The sequence below is a fragment of the Anopheles darlingi genome, chromosome 3 (assembly GCF_943734745.1).
Source record: "Anopheles darlingi chromosome 3, idAnoDarlMG_H_01, whole genome shotgun sequence".
Classification (NCBI taxonomy): Eukaryota; Metazoa; Arthropoda; class Insecta; order Diptera; family Culicidae; genus Anopheles; species Anopheles darlingi.
In genome coordinates this window covers 4,698,131-4,713,034 of record NC_064875.1, presented here as the reverse complement: position 1 = coordinate 4,713,034, position 14,904 = coordinate 4,698,131, and the positions used below count along the sequence as shown (strand labels likewise).

Here is a 14,904-nt window from a genome sequence, read left to right as displayed (position 1 = left end):
GATCTTGTGGTAATTCCCACACAGTAAAATTTATTTGAACGCATTGAACTTCTCCCCTCCTCCTTACATGTGAGGCGGTGCCGGGACAACACCCATCGGTGGCGGTGGAAGCGGATTGAACATCGGTCGTCCCGGGTGCGGCATGCGGTGCATGTTCGGTGGCGGTGGGGGAATGATTTTCGGTTCCAGCTTGAATGAGAACTGCAAGAAGAATTGCTTTGTGTTTTTGTTCCAGTGCGTCCAGAACTTGCCCTCCGTCTTCTCCACCTCCCGGGACGGCACCTTAAACGCGATCGTCTCGTACGGTTCCGCGGCGAACAGCAGATACTGCCATTTGCGATCCGGCGGTTCGATCTTTTGCTCGTATGCGGACATAAAGCGATGCCGCGGCACAATACCATCGGTGATTTCCGGGTAGTCGATCTGGAACAGCAACGACTGCTGGCCGTTGTCCGGATCGCGCTGCTTCGTCACCCGGTAGCCGGGGCGACCGATTTTGACGAACTTTTTCGGCTCTATGCGTGGCTTTTCCGGCTGGATGACCCACGGTGCTTCCTTCGCCTCCTTGGCGGCACGCCGGGCCAGATTTGCCTGATGTTTTTTGCCCTGGGTGTGCGAAAGATAGCTACCCTCGTTGTTGTGCAGCGTCAGACAGAGCTTACATTCGTACGACCCAAGATGGTTCTTCATAAAGTACGGATCCTTGTTCAGATCGATCGTCTCGAGGGCCAGCTGGCGTAACCGCTCCCGCCGATCCCGGTTGCTCTCCGACCACGACGCGACGCCACCACCGCCGGTCTTGCCGCCGGCTCGGTTCTGGAAATCCATTCTGTGGAACGAAATACGAAATGTGGTAAGTATTTTGTCGACGCGGCAGAGTAACATGGAACAGTACCTTGCAGAATCGAAGCTTCAACCGGGAAACAGCGAGTTTTTCCTCCTTTTTCACGCACCAAAAATTCCACACTCAGAACTGGTAAACAAAACTTTTTTTTAGTGACAGTTCGAATGGCATTCCGAGCAGCTCGAATTATTGCTCGAATATTTCTGCTCGAATGCCGCTTGTCAAAACACAAAATAAAAAAAACACACCGCCTGCAACGGGATTTAAGTGTTTTCGGTGTCGTGTCGCGTTTTTACGAAATTAACGAAAGTGAGGTAATAAGTGAGGCCAATCCCGCGCCCACCGCATCCCATCCCGCACGGGATGTGCACCGTAATCGAGCGGTGGCCACTGTAGCCGTAGGGAGCCGAAAACCAAAAACGCACAGCCGTACGGGGCTGGAGGAGAAGCCAGAGGTAATTATCACTCCGTCCGGGAGAGGGGTGTTGCGGGTGGGGTCGTCTTTCGAGACCGCGGCCCCGTGGCCACTTCCTGTCGCAGAAAAATCTTTGCCCAGAGCAAGACGCAGAACGCCGTCGTCGCTCGCACTCCTCCCTCGCCGGGCCTTGAAGTGCGTAAGCGGGGAGGGTGGGGGACGCGACAGGAAACGGGCTCCAGCCAACTTGATAATCATCTTTCACTTTCTGGACCCGCACCCGCAGTTGGCGATATGTGAGACGATTTGTTTACGCGTTCGTCGAGTGTGCGGAGAGAACGAATAAAAAGAAACCAAGCAACATAGAACGCCGCACTCAGAACTCAGCTCCCCCGCCCGCACCCCACGGTAGAACACTTGTTGCAGCAGGCGTTGAAGAAGCGCTGGGATGAATTGATGGTAAATTGCTGCTGACGCTTGCTTCGATCTTCTTCAAAGTCCTCGCTTCTTTCGTTTCCATTTTCAACCTTAGCCTTAGTCAATTGGTCGATGAATGCTGCGCATTGTACTTTGGGAAACTTGCAAAATGTATTTTCTGAGGCGAAAATGGAGCAATAAAATTCAATTATTGCTACGGGGCCGGCGTGGGTTTCGAAGTGAAAAATCCAGCGTGCTCTAAGCACTCCGGCAATAATCGTCATGTCACGTTCGTGTCCGGGTCGGGGGTACGGAAGAGCATCGGACTGATAAGAAGCGTGCAGAGAGCATTGCGAAATCCATTCGTCCGTCTGTCCGTCCGTTCGTCCGTTCGTTTGGCTTTCTTCTACTACAAACGCAACCGATAAACACGCACGCACCCACCACTAAAATCGCTAATCAACCGCGACCGCAAGCCATGACGAAGGTCGAGCGGCAGGGATTATGATTCTTATGTTGTTTTCGACCATTTTCGCTCATTGAATTAAAAAAATCTATCTACACCATTCTCTTTGCAGGAGGAGAATACATACCTACGGTGCACGCATCAGTCAGTAACCGAAACAAAGCACGCACGCAATGAATCCGAATGAGCTGGACATGGAGCAGCGGTATCAGGCCGAGCTGGAGCGTGCGATGGCACTTAGTCTGGAGACACACGAGCTGGAAAAGATTTCGGCCAAACAGCGGCAAATTGCGCCCGAGATGGCCCGTGATCCGAAGTGCCTCGAAGAGTACCGTGCCTATCTGAAACGTCGTGTTGCTTGTGGCACCGGCAGCATCGTTGGAGGAGGAGGATCGCCAACGCCAGTCGCTTCGAGTGGTACGGGTCCGGTAAGACGGCACAGTGATTGCCGTACTCCGGCCACACTACAGGCAACGGCCTCACAATCAGCGGCGACGTCCACGTTGAGTCGAGACGAGGCCGATCTCATTTCCTTCAATGCCCTGCCGAAACCTCCGGATCCGAAGGAGGAAGCACGGAACAATCTCAAAGAGTTGGTCACACAGATGCACCGGTAAGTTACCCCGGGTACGCCCCATATGTCTAAGGCCAATCGCTAACGCCATGGATCGTTTTTTTTTTCGCACAGCCTCAACACACAAGCGTCTGCTCCGACCTCTGGCAGTTTGTACGATGTTGGCTTTAAACCACAGCGAAGTCTTAGTGTATCCGCCGCCACGTATGGGTTTCATCCTAATGTGTACCTTCCGGCACCCGGTACAGGTCCAACGGTGCCAGTACTGCATCAGGGAGCGTACGGTTCTCAGATCACGACACCGCCAGTGCCTGCTTCGATGCAGGTCGTACCGTACAATCAACAGGCAGCGAAACCGAAACCATTGACACCGGAGGAACTGCGCCGCTTGTACAATAGTCCACCAACGTATGCGGTCGCTACGGCATCGGGACCACCAGCATACGGGACAACCGTCGTACCGCCCTTTGGTGGTATCGTTCCAGTTCCATCCTTCCAACAGCCTACTCCGGTTGCGTACGTTACGCCACAGCCACAACAAGCACCATCGCTAGGCACAACACAGCAACCACTGACAGCTGCGACGACGGCAACGACAACCACGACGATGGTCTACCCATCGGTACCGCCAATCCTCGGCGTAACCAACACCGTTACCAATCCGGAATCGGCCCTCGTACACGTACCGACCGCATCGGGGCGATCACTTTCGCAACCGCATCCTGGTAGCCTCTCGGTTCCTCAACCACCACATAGTACCAATCGGCAACCATCGCCGGTAAGAGACCAGCAGAACGGTAGCAGCCGAGCTAACCAGGTCATATTGCGCCCCAAGAGTGATCCCACGACGAGCCAGCAACGGTCAGCGGCCATCGGTACCGATGGGAATCTGATCGATCTGGGATACGAGGAGAACTCACGGGTCTCCGTGCTGGAGGCGTTTGATCCGCTCCTGTGCGGTAATCGATCATCCAGCGGTAGCAGCAGCCTTGGGGACGAAGAGAAAGGTAAAGCACGATCCTCAGCCCCACCACCACAACTACCACCACAACAGCACCATCGTATCACTCGTTCGAACGCACACCACCCTTGAACAACCATCTGTAGGAGTAATGTGTTTCTCTTTGTTTTTTTTATTAACTACTTTTTCTTATTGACACAAGTCATTCCTTCTTGAATGTTTATTTTTGTGTATTAGCTTTTTGTCAATAAGTAGAATGTAATCAAGTGTTTTGAATGTCAACCACCAGATGGTTTGGCACCAGATGGAAAGGCCAGGGCGTAACGCCCGCGTCTAAACTACTTTGTCGCTCTAATCTCTCCCCCCTCCTTGCAGTGGATAATAGTGGAGGGAAGAGCAACGAGCTTAGAGATTCTCTCTTAATTAGTGGGAGGCATCGTCGTCGTCGTCGTTTACAGCGACAGAACCACGTTCTCGAGCGTGTTCTGCTTCCTGTTGACGGTTTTGTTGCGATTTTTTTCATCTTTTTTTTTTTTGTTGAGTGGACTGCCAGATGCCGCGGTTATTAATTACTTGACGCTTTCTTATGCAGTGATAAGCCTATGCTCTGACTGCACTACGCGGTCACGTTTCTCGGTCCTAGTTTGTGGTGCTAAAGAGGCGATCCTCCACCCATCTGGTGATGATCGCTCTCACTCTGTTTGTCGTGGTTAGTTGAAGTTAATCCAAGTTGCAGCAGCGTTCTCTCTAAAGTTACATTTACTAGCAAACGTTTAGTATTAAAAGTATTCCTGATTTGCGTTGTCTCTCTCTCTAGTTCTCTCCCCCCATTCCCTTTTACCTCGTTACCTCTTATCACTTAAATTGTTAGTCGCTGTGTTTAGTCTATAGACATGGCTACCCTACTGCAAGCTTATCAGTTAGCCACTTATCTTTGCTTATCAACACTCCGGCTGCCCCAGTGCCGGCAGTTCCGTATCGATTCCCGCAAGCGATAGGTTGGTAGGAAATTTGGTAGAACTTAATTCGAAATGTGGTCCCGGGAATCGATCCCGTAATCACCTCGACCATCGTTGCCTTAAAACGCACGCTCTCTCTCTCTCTATCGGGGGGAGTCGTTTGACGTGCCTTCTCTCTTTTGAAGCTCAGAAGCGCTTCCAACCCCCTATTCTGCGTTGTAGTGCTAGTGCATAAGAAAAATTGTCGAATGAAATAGTCCCTCTTTTCCCACCTCCTTCCATCTGATCACTTCCTTTAGATCGATATAGTTTCGGTTCGGTGTTCAATAAAGTGTGAAGATGTGAAGAGAAGATCAAAACGCCGCCGTTGAGCGCTGCTTGTTGTGGTGCACTTTTGTTTTGTTTTTGATGCTGAGGACGATTTGGGTCTGGGAAAGAAGTTTGCTCCGGCAGTAAAGGAACAGAGGTGCGCAACACGATGAAAGCATTGCGCAGGGGGCGGTTCGCTAACACGGTGCCGATAGGGCGCTTTGGACAGACTGTTAAAGGTGGTTGGTTCGTTGGTTTTGGTCGGTTGGTCGGTTAGTTGCTCGTGCTCGGTTGCTCATCATGATCATGAACCTCCAATTTCCATTGCAGGTGATGATACCGCATCGACGTACTATGAGGATTACGATCCGTTCGATTACATCTACAGCGGTGGCACGCAGTACTCCGATCCGGTCTACGATGCCGTCGTCAATCGGTCACTGTCCGATAAAACGGCCACACCGCTTTCACCACCGCAGTCACTGTACGGAGCGATCGGTGGCGTCATTCCACCCGGTACACCCGGCGCCATGTCGTTGGCTTCCTATGCCTGGGTACCGGTACAGGAATCAGGCTTTTCGCCAACGACAGAAGAGGCCACCGCCGGTGGTGCTGGAGAGCCACCGCCCTTGCCACCGCGTAACTCTACCGGAAGCTTCTATCACACGATGCTACGGGGAGTGCCAGCGAACGCCGATATGCAACCCACTTACGAGGTAATGCAGCGAACGCAAGTCACCGGTGCGACAGAGCGTCGTACCACACCGTACAAGCTGTACGAGAACGTGGTTATCTCCAAGAGCTACGACAAGGAACTGATTGCGTTCTACAATGCAGTGAAGCAGTTGAGAGGTACGTAAACCGCTGGACGTAGCTGGTCTGGACTGTCACTTACCGTTGTATCCACGTATTGCAGGACGATTCCATCACAATGATGCACAAACGAACGTAGGCCACGTGGTGGCGGCCGTCTTCGAGAACCGCTATCCGCAGGGAACGAGCATCAAGCTACTGGTCCATCCGTCGCTCGATTGCTTCCCCGGTGGGCGGCACGAACAGCCCCAGAAGGGCCAACTCGATGGGTACAGCGTACCGATTCCCTTTACCTGTGATATTACGACGACGGTCGAGCATGTGATCGCGCAGGTGTACTGTGCGCTCGAAGGTCAGATCGCGAATACGGTCAGTGATTACGTGCTGAAGGCGATCGGTATCCAGGAGATACTGGACACACGTTCGCGCCTCAATCAACTACAGTGCGTACACGATAGCATCAAGCTCGAGCACGACGTTCAGCTGGGGCTAGTGCCGAAAACGGCTCGCATCATGAACGTGATCGCACGGACGGCACACGACGATGCCCAGGATGCGGAACTACGGCACGAGCACCTGCTACCAAAGGAAACATCCCATGCGATAGGCTACGACGATCTGATGATACTGCTCGAAACGCTCGAAGCCGAGATCGAGAAGCTGCTTTCGTCGGCCGAGGATGGTCCCTCCGGTCGTACGATCCTTAGCTGCTCCGGTGTGATACAGGCCGTGAAGGCGATCTGCAATCTACTCGGACCACTCGATACGCTCGACATAGCGAAAGCGATCGAGGATTTGCGAACGTGCTGTGATCACGGCCAGACCGTGTACAGCTACGGGGAAGATAAGCAAACGTACAGCAACGGTAGCCTAGCGATCGTGTCCGAGAGTGGTGATTACGCGGAAGTGAAACTACGACCACGTACGATCGCCGAACAGATACGCTATCGCTGCAACGAGGTTCGGAACAGCATCCAGAGTTTGCTGGAGATCTACACGCAAGCATTCCGCGTGAACTTCTGTGTCAATGTGCCCGAGTACTCGGCCAATCCGATCTCGATCTGCAACATCTCGCAATCGGTGATGGTGAATGTGTCATGTTTGCATCGGCCACCGGTAAATTGGACGCACGACGAATACAATCTTGGCGTGCAGATCTATCACGGTGCCCGGTACATTAGTGAACCGTACGTGGTGCAGTGTTCGAACGAACTGTCCGGTATCTATCCGCGGTTAACCTTCAACTCATGGATTATGTTCCGGAATCCGGTGTGCACGTTGCCCCGCGAGGCACGGCTAGTGCTGGTGCTATACGGTTGCATTCGTGAGCCGGTTGATGGCACAACGGATGCTAGTGGAGGAGCAGGACCCGGTACCAGTGGCCCCGTTGGTAACGCGGATGATGGTGCTAGGGGTCGCATGACGCAGATCGAGCTCGGGTGGTGCTCGATACAGTTTTTCGATTTCGAACGCAAGATGATTCAAGGATCTTACCTGTTGCCGATGTGGCCACCGACGACGGATAAGTACTTCGGGCCGGCACCATCGAAAGGCACGTACCCGATCGGGGGGAGCTTTCCCATACTGGGCATCGAAATCCCAAGCTACGGAGGAGCTGTGGTGTTCCCGGAACCAATCCGCAATCTGCCGCGAGCCGTGAAGCTGGATTTCCACAGTCTTGATCGCAATCTGCAGCAGGAGTTGATCGATACGGCCGAGCAAGGCTACTCACCGGATAAGCTCGAGAAGCGTGAGGTACTGTGGGAGAAGCGTCACTATCTGCACACCTTCCCACACGCACTGCCCAAGATTCTGCATGCCGCTCATAGCTGGGACTATGCGTGTTTGGCCGATTTGCACGCGTTGCTGAAATCCTGGACGGCACTGAGTCCGGTACAGGCACTGGAACTGTTGTTACCACGCTATCCGGATCTCGAGGTACGCCGGCAGGCGGTCGAGTGGATCTCCGCGATGCCAAACGATGAGTTTGTCGATTACCTACCGCAGTTGCTGCAAGCACTGAAGCACGATACATACGAAGGGTCACCGTTAGCGATACTACTGCTTGGCAAATCCCTCGAGTCACCACGTATCGCGCATCATCTGTACTGGCTGCTGCTACACAGCTTACCAGGGGAAGCACCCCAGAACATTCTCGAAACGGCTGGACACGCCGGCGATGAGGTGCTGATGAATCAAGCCCGCTACCATCGGCGCAATCAGCTGATGCTTCGTGCGCTGCTGGCAATCTGCGGCGAGAAGCTGACGGCACGGTTCCTGTCGCAGAACATGATGTGCAAACGGTTAGGGGAGGTAGCGCAAAGTGTGAAGCACGCCAAGGAATCGCATCGACTGACAATCCTGAAGCAGGGTCTAGAATCCGTCAACCAAATGCTGATCGATAATCCGACCGTACTACCGCTGGAACCGGGAGCTGAAGTGACCGGTGTGGTCGTGCGCAGCTGTAACTACTTCAACTCGAACACGCTTCCGCTGAAGATCAACTTTTCAGGTCCGGATCGGGGGGTGGTACCGGCCATATTCAAAGCGGGAGACGATCTGCAACAGGACAGCTTAACAATCCAGATGGTGCGCATCATGGACAAGATGTGGCTGCGTGAAGGGCTCGATCTAAAGATGGTCACATTCAACTGTGTCCCGACGGCGTACAAGCGCGGTATGATCGAGCTCGTTTCGGACTCGGAAACGCTACGCAAGATACAGGTCGAATGGGGTGTGACCGGCTCGTTCAAGGACAAATCGATCGCGGAATGGTTAGCAAAGCAGAATCCGAGCCAGCTGGAGTACCAGCGGGCGGTGGAGAACTTTACGCGCTCCTGTGCCGGCTACTCGGTGGCCACCTACATACTCGGCATTTGTGATAGGCATAACGATAACATTATGCTCAAAACATCCGGCCATCTGTTCCACATCGATTTCGGGAAGTTCCTGGGCGATGCGCAGATGTTTGGCAACTTTAAACGGTAAGTTCCTCACCGTGCTGATCGAGGCGGACCGCTAATAGCTGCCGTTCCTTCTCTGCTTACAGTGATCGAACGCCCTTCGTGCTGACGTCCGATATGGCGTATGTGATAAATGGTGGTGATCGGCCATCGGCCAAATTCCATCAGTTCGTAGATCTGTGCTGTACGGCGTTTAACATCGTACGCCGGCACGGTGATCTGCTGCTGCACATGTTCGCCCTGATGACGACCTCGGGCATTCCAGGTGTGACGGTCGAGGCGGTTAACTACGTACGCAATGCGCTGCTCCCCGGCCAATCAAACCCAGAGGCGGCCGCCACGTTCGCTAAGATGATCCACATTTCGCTCAAGTCGTGGTTCACGCAGTTCAACTTCTTCCTGCACAACATCGCCCAGATGAAGTTCTCGTCCGAAACGGATGATGGTGAGCTGCTGAGCTTTATACCAAGAGTGTACACGTAAGTGTCCGTACAATGAAGGAATCGGTTTCCTGGAATGATAATGAAACCATTTTATTCCCCAGGATGGCACAGGATGGACGCCTCAAATCGGTTACGGTGCATGGGTTTCAAAAGCGGTATGATCAGGAAAAGTATTACACCTACATTCTGAAGGTGACACGCCAGAACCAGCCCGACCCAGCATACCTGTTCCGTTCGTACAAGGAGTTCTGCGAATTCCATCAGAAGCTCTGCATTCACTTTCCACTTGCCAAGCTACACAGGTAAGCTGTATCACGAATCTCGAACAACTACACTCCATGAAGGTTAATCTTTATATGATGCTGATTTTGACCATCTATGTGAACTATGATTGTAATGCCAAAAGTCTGGGATTGAGATGTATTGTAGAGTCGTGTCGAGAACACCTTTCAGTCACAGGTCTCTTCCATCGGCTTTCGTCTTTTTGGAGCAAGGCGTACCAAGTCCTTCTATCCTAATAATTTTTGAGTTTCATTAGAGCAGATATTCAAAAAACTCTGAATTCCAGGAATTTTATACCAAATTTATACCCAATTATTTACGGGTTCCTTAAATTCCATATCAACCAGATAACAAGCGAAGCAGAATCATCGTCAGCTTGACGCTGTGTCGATACTGTGATAAGCAGAATTTGTTTGCTAGCCCTTCCAAAATAACCTTACTCACCACCAGTTGTGACTCATTCATTTCCCCTCCTCGTGACTCACTCGGAACCCAAGTATTCCGCCTAATCCTTTGATTCGCTGAACTCTTTCTTCGTCACTTTGTACCTTGCACGACCTTTATTTGGGGTTTTAGTACTACAGTATAGACCCTAAATGCTCCAACTTAAGCGGATGTCTCGGAAGCGTTTGAATCACTGGCACGCGCTTGGTGCGTATCCTGCGCTGCCGTGGCGGCTCTTGGCTCTGCACTCCAATCACGCGTCTCCTGTGGCCGTGCTCGCTGATTACGCATACCGCGAAGTGTTCGTGGTTGCGCGATAGGTTCCACCGGACTGCGGTTTTCGGACGCACTGGTCTGGAGAGGTTGCCGTAAGGCCGCCGGAGCATTCCGTAGTACTTCCGGATCGATCTGTGTTTGAGCAGCCACGGTTTGATTAATGCTCGATCGATGCCTTTGCACAAAGTCCCAATTAAAGTCATCATCGTCGTCGTCGTCATCGCCAAGAGTGCCCGTCACGCGCTTCTCTTCAGGAGCTTTTGGTTGTAGTTTTGACGAGGAAGAATCGACATTCGAAGCTTCCTGGGTGCGTATCGTTCGTGGCGGTGCTGTTGGCGTCTTGTTGGCTATCTCCGAGGTAGCTTCCACAGGCGGTGGTGCTGGGGCACGCTTTTTGAGGATCGATTTGGGCTGATGTGGTGGCGATGGATGTGCTGAAGCAGTTGGCGAAACAACGAGTACCGGTTGGCGCTGCTCCGGTGGTGGTGTCGGTGTTGCAGGAGGACTGTCGCCGCGTTCCGGAGGTGGGCTTTCCAGTTTGTTGCGAACCCTAACCCGCTCAAAGACGGTCTGAAATGGTTCCTCAGATTCCGAGGGTGATTCGTTTGATACTGCCAGCACTTTGTGAAGCTGTGGCGATGGCTTTTCTCCTTCCAACACGGTTGATGTGGTGGAAGACAGCGAGGACAGTGACGGTGATGTGGAGTGACTAACTTGGGTTAAGCTCGTCGTGCTCCTGGTTCGTGGTATTGGGGTAACGATAGGTGATGCAGTTGGGGAAGAAGGTGATTCTTTTGACGGATTGATGCTGGTCAACACCTCAACCGATTGCGTTGATCTAAGGTGTGAATCAGCCGCCGACGTCACATACCCGTAGATGTCAGAATTTTCGGACTCATCTGAAGGTAGCGTCCGGTCGAAATCCTCTCTCTTGCTTGATGCCGCAGGTGCCAGACTAGCCAAGGACTTGGCCTTCCCTAGACCACCCTTCCTAGCCGGTGGCAATGGTGGCGTGTATGTGGGTTCGGGCGGCGTTTCAAGGTGCATTCCATTGCTTAACCGTATACTGTCGACGCGCTCCTCCGCCGTGCTCTCTATCTTATCAGGCTTTCTATCAATTACCGGCGAACGAACGACGACGACATTGGCCGATCGGCTAACAGAGGAGATAGTGGTGGGCACGGGCAGCGGCGTTGGGGACGGTGTGCTGTCGGGGGCTGTCATTGTCATCGGCCACGAGCGTCCTCCATTGAAGGTAGCCGATGACGATGGACTGTTGGTGGACGTGGAAGAAGGATTGCTCGTGCGAATAGCTGAAGTGAGGAAGTTAAAATAGAGGTTAGGGAGGCTGGGGAATCCCAATCTGGACTAGTTCGGTAGATCGTTTATACTTACTGGCACGTGCGATCGCTTGCGGTGGTGGTTCCCAGTAGGAGGATCGAACCGGTTCAATATAATCCTCGAAGTGGCTACTATGTCGATACACACCGATCACTGTTCCACTTGTGGCCTGTAGGGAAATCGGCGCGATATTAAAATTGGCTTACTTACTTTCCGCTGGACAAATGCTATGTATAGCTACCTCCTTCCGGCGGATGCTTCTTTCAGGAGCAGATGGAATACCATCGAAGGTGATCCTTCGGCGAAACCATCTCAGTTTCAAGCCCATCGTGTTGGTCTGCTTGCTTTGTGTACAGCGCTACCCCGCTATTTTCTGTCAATTCGAACCACTGTTAACTGATGCCGACTAATGACTGATTGGTAATGGCAGCAAAATGCCCCTCGTGCGCACCGCCGTGCTCAGACGATAGCAGTTCGCAGACGATGGCGCTGGCGGCTGCAGAAGGGTTGATTTGATGGTTTGACGCCTCAGGTGCCCATATCTTATCAACGGAATTGTTTTCAATGAGACACACAAATGTACCGAACAAATGTGTGCAACCTGTTGTTGTGGTGAGTGTTTGGAGTGAACCGTGTGTGGGGCTTAGGTTGCATTATGTTGCCATAATAGATAACAATAGACTAGAGGCCGTTACAGGTGTCCTATCATTTGTTGGTCCCTTCAAATGCTATTCATCCTTCCATGCAGACTCCAAGATGTCTGCCAGTAGGGTGCCGGATATGGAGTTACCCGTACCTGTAGGGGTAAACATTCGGATCGTAATGGGTAATAGACAATCCTTATCTCTTGGTGCAATTAGTAATTATACAATCCAACGACAACACTTGAGGGCGAATGATTGTAGCAGCAACAGCTCGAAGGGCGGCCCTTTACATCTTTCTAGTCGAATTCCTGTTTTGGGAGGTGAATGAGACCAGCAATTTTATACCGTTGTCCGTATTGAATTTCCTTTTTGGCAGCCTTCCATCCGGTATTCACGTGGGTCGCTCCAACGTCAAGGTCGTCGCGGAGCGCCGTCTTCCCGAGATACGCCAGTTTCTCATTTCGTTGTTTAATTCGGCCGATGAAATCGCACATTCCGATCTAGTTTATACGTTCTTCCATCCGCTGCTGCGTGACCAACAAGAGGCCGACATACACGCGGCTAAGGTGAAAGGTAATTTAGCAACCCACCTCCAGGGAGCGATCGGTTCATAATGCCGAGTACTTAACCGTTACAGGCAACCCGGCAGCGATCGAGGACAGTCAACCGCCACAGCTCGGTGGCAAGATAAAGATTTCACTGCAGTATCACCGCGACACGCTGATCGTGATGATCCATCACGCTCTGTCCCTACCGACGACCCCGAACGGACAGCCACCGAACACGTATGTGAAGGTGTACCTCAAACCGGACGGCTCGAAGACGACCAAGCGCAAAACTAAGGTCGTCCGGAAAAACTGCAATCCTAGCTTTATGGAGACGGTAGGACAAATGACGAAAAAGAGGGGTTTGTTGTTTTTCAAAAACGTTAATCCCTGATTATAATTCCTTTTTTCAGCTGGAGTATCGGCTACCGATCGAGTTTATTCAGAAAAAAGTACTACACGTGACGATCTGGTCGCACGATTCACTTCAGGAGAATGCATTCCTCGGTGGCTTCGAGCTGCCGCTGGCGGAGATCGATCTTCGACAGGAAACGCTCCAATGGCACCAGCTGGGATACCTGACCCGATCCTAAATCCCGGTTTTTCCGTTTTCCCAATTGAAATAGCTTTCCTTCCGTATTTCGTACGTGTGTGTGTGTTAATTTGCGTAATTAATTGTACGTGTTTATTGGTTGTGTAAGATATGTATATCTATGCGCTTCGAATGCACATACGGAGGTAAAGAACGAAGGACTGCATAAGCATTTACCAGCACAATGCGGCGTGGCGCATCCTTGTGCTCCAGGCTCCTTGGTAGCTAAGCTGCATGTGCATAAAGCGCATTTTACAGCACCGCATCTGTCGCTAACATGTTAGTGTGCTTTTCATGCTTTTTTCTTTCTTTCCAGTAGTTTTGTGTTAATAAAAAAAGATTGTATTTTTTTTATTTATAACCTCTTTTATCACCATTTTTCTGATCCACCACCAGCAGAGTGATACTGAAAGTAAACTAACGAGCTGACACGGCGACAACGAAACTATATATGTCGAATGTACCCCGAACCACAAAGATGAAGGCAAGAGCCTAAATATATATCCTTAATAAACAGGACATGGCGGGTGAGAAGTTACTACGAGAGAAATGGCCGGGAACTGACCTTTATCGTGTCGTGTCGACCAAAACATACCGGAAGAATCGTTTGTTCCGTTGTCGATCACAAGTGGTGATAGCGAAGTTCCATCCGTTCACGGTCGTGAGAAGAAACCCTATTATCGGGGCAGTTGGAGGAGCCTCTAGTAATTTTTCAATTACTTTGAAAGAACTTTTCCCGGCTGAGATAGCTTATCGAACAAGTTCAGTTTGATTGGTATCTGTAAATATTGGCATAACATCATCGAGTAGGTCATCGAGAGTTACGAATTCCAAATTTGAATTCAGTTCCCGAAAGTCCAAGGTTTTCCGGAAAATCTTTGAACAGACACTGAAAATTTCCTTTAAAACCCAGGGCCAGAGCATGCCAGAGAGGACATGCATTGGGTTGGGAGAAAGATAATCCAAAACTTTTTCAACGAATAATTTCAAAAAGCATAATACCGGATTTCAACCATTTTGCCAGAGAAAGGTAAAATTTGTTCGGCTTTTAGAGCGAGATAGAAGATGGTACAGTGATGGTCGATAATATAGCAGCATTGTGGCTTCAGCTTTTCCGCATACGCATGCGTTTCCGTTTCTATGATATTTTTTTATAGGATTTGACAGAAGGATTACTGCGATGAAAATGCATATGCGTTTTCATCGAATAATAAAAAAAAAGTTTGATTAAAACGCATCCGCATGCGATTTTTCATCGAATTCATCGCATGTAAATAGTCGTCATATGAAAGAGAAGTGGATGTTATAGCTTAATTTTTTTGGAGCGTAGAAAATAGTGCAGCTTTAAAATTAAACAAAATTGCAAACAAAATGTAAATAACAACCCATTCTATTGGTCATTTTAAATGGGAAAAACGCATCTGGGTGCGTGGAGCTGTAGCCACAGCCTAGCGCGGTGTAGCTGTGCGGAGGGATGAAACGTATGAGATTGTATTGGCCAATGCAAACCGGCTGCGTAACGAAGCGCGCGGTGCGAACGAACGATGCCGAAGGAGTGCGCCGAAGACCAACGCTCGGTTCAAGCTCACAAGCGGCGCCGAGTTTTCAAACGACCA

The 14,904-nt window shown here is 51.0% G+C and overlaps 3 protein-coding genes across 9 annotated transcripts; 1 reads left to right on the top strand and 2 right to left on the bottom strand.

Annotated features, from left to right (window-relative positions):
- LOC125956332 (splicing factor 3A subunit 2) lies at nucleotides 1-1,006 on the bottom strand. Its single transcript, XM_049688079.1, has 2 exons — nucleotides 896-1,006; nucleotides 1-829 (listed from the first exon to the last, which is right to left on the bottom strand). Exon 2 carries the CDS (start codon nucleotides 826-828, stop codon nucleotides 64-66), a length of 765 nt encoding a protein of 254 aa, XP_049544036.1. The 5' UTR covers nucleotide 829; nucleotides 896-1,006; the 3' UTR covers nucleotides 1-63.
- A 69-nt stretch (nucleotides 1,007-1,075) lies between these two features.
- LOC125956258 (phosphatidylinositol 4-phosphate 3-kinase C2 domain-containing subunit alpha) lies at nucleotides 1,076-13,799 on the top strand. 7 transcript variants are annotated; one of them, XM_049687942.1, is made up of 10 exons: nucleotides 1,076-1,299; nucleotides 2,255-2,755; nucleotides 2,831-3,723; nucleotides 5,276-5,797; nucleotides 5,862-8,742; nucleotides 8,808-9,200; nucleotides 9,266-9,466; nucleotides 12,528-12,724; nucleotides 12,789-13,033; nucleotides 13,110-13,799. In XM_049687942.1, exons 2-10 carry the CDS (start codon nucleotides 2,316-2,318, stop codon nucleotides 13,287-13,289), a joined length of 5,952 nt encoding a protein of 1,983 aa, XP_049543899.1. In that variant the 5' UTR covers nucleotides 1,076-1,299; nucleotides 2,255-2,315; the 3' UTR covers nucleotides 13,290-13,799. The 7 variants fall into 7 exon arrangements, with proteins under 7 accessions (XP_049543899.1, XP_049543903.1, XP_049543902.1 ...); XM_049687946.1 differs by lacking the exons at nucleotides 1,076-1,299; nucleotides 2,255-2,755; nucleotides 2,831-3,723 and adding exons at nucleotides 3,843-4,178; nucleotides 4,936-5,217; XM_049687945.1 differs by lacking the exons at nucleotides 1,076-1,299; nucleotides 2,255-2,755; nucleotides 2,831-3,723 and adding exons at nucleotides 3,843-4,386; nucleotides 4,936-5,217.
- LOC125956345 (uncharacterized) lies at nucleotides 11,499-12,041 on the bottom strand. Its single transcript, XM_049688102.1, has 2 exons — nucleotides 11,749-12,041; nucleotides 11,499-11,676 (listed from the first exon to the last, which is right to left on the bottom strand). Exons 1-2 carry the CDS (start codon nucleotides 11,833-11,835, stop codon nucleotides 11,506-11,508), a joined length of 258 nt encoding a protein of 85 aa, XP_049544059.1. The 5' UTR covers nucleotides 11,836-12,041; the 3' UTR covers nucleotides 11,499-11,505.
- Nucleotides 13,800-14,904: the final 1,105 nt, after the last annotated feature.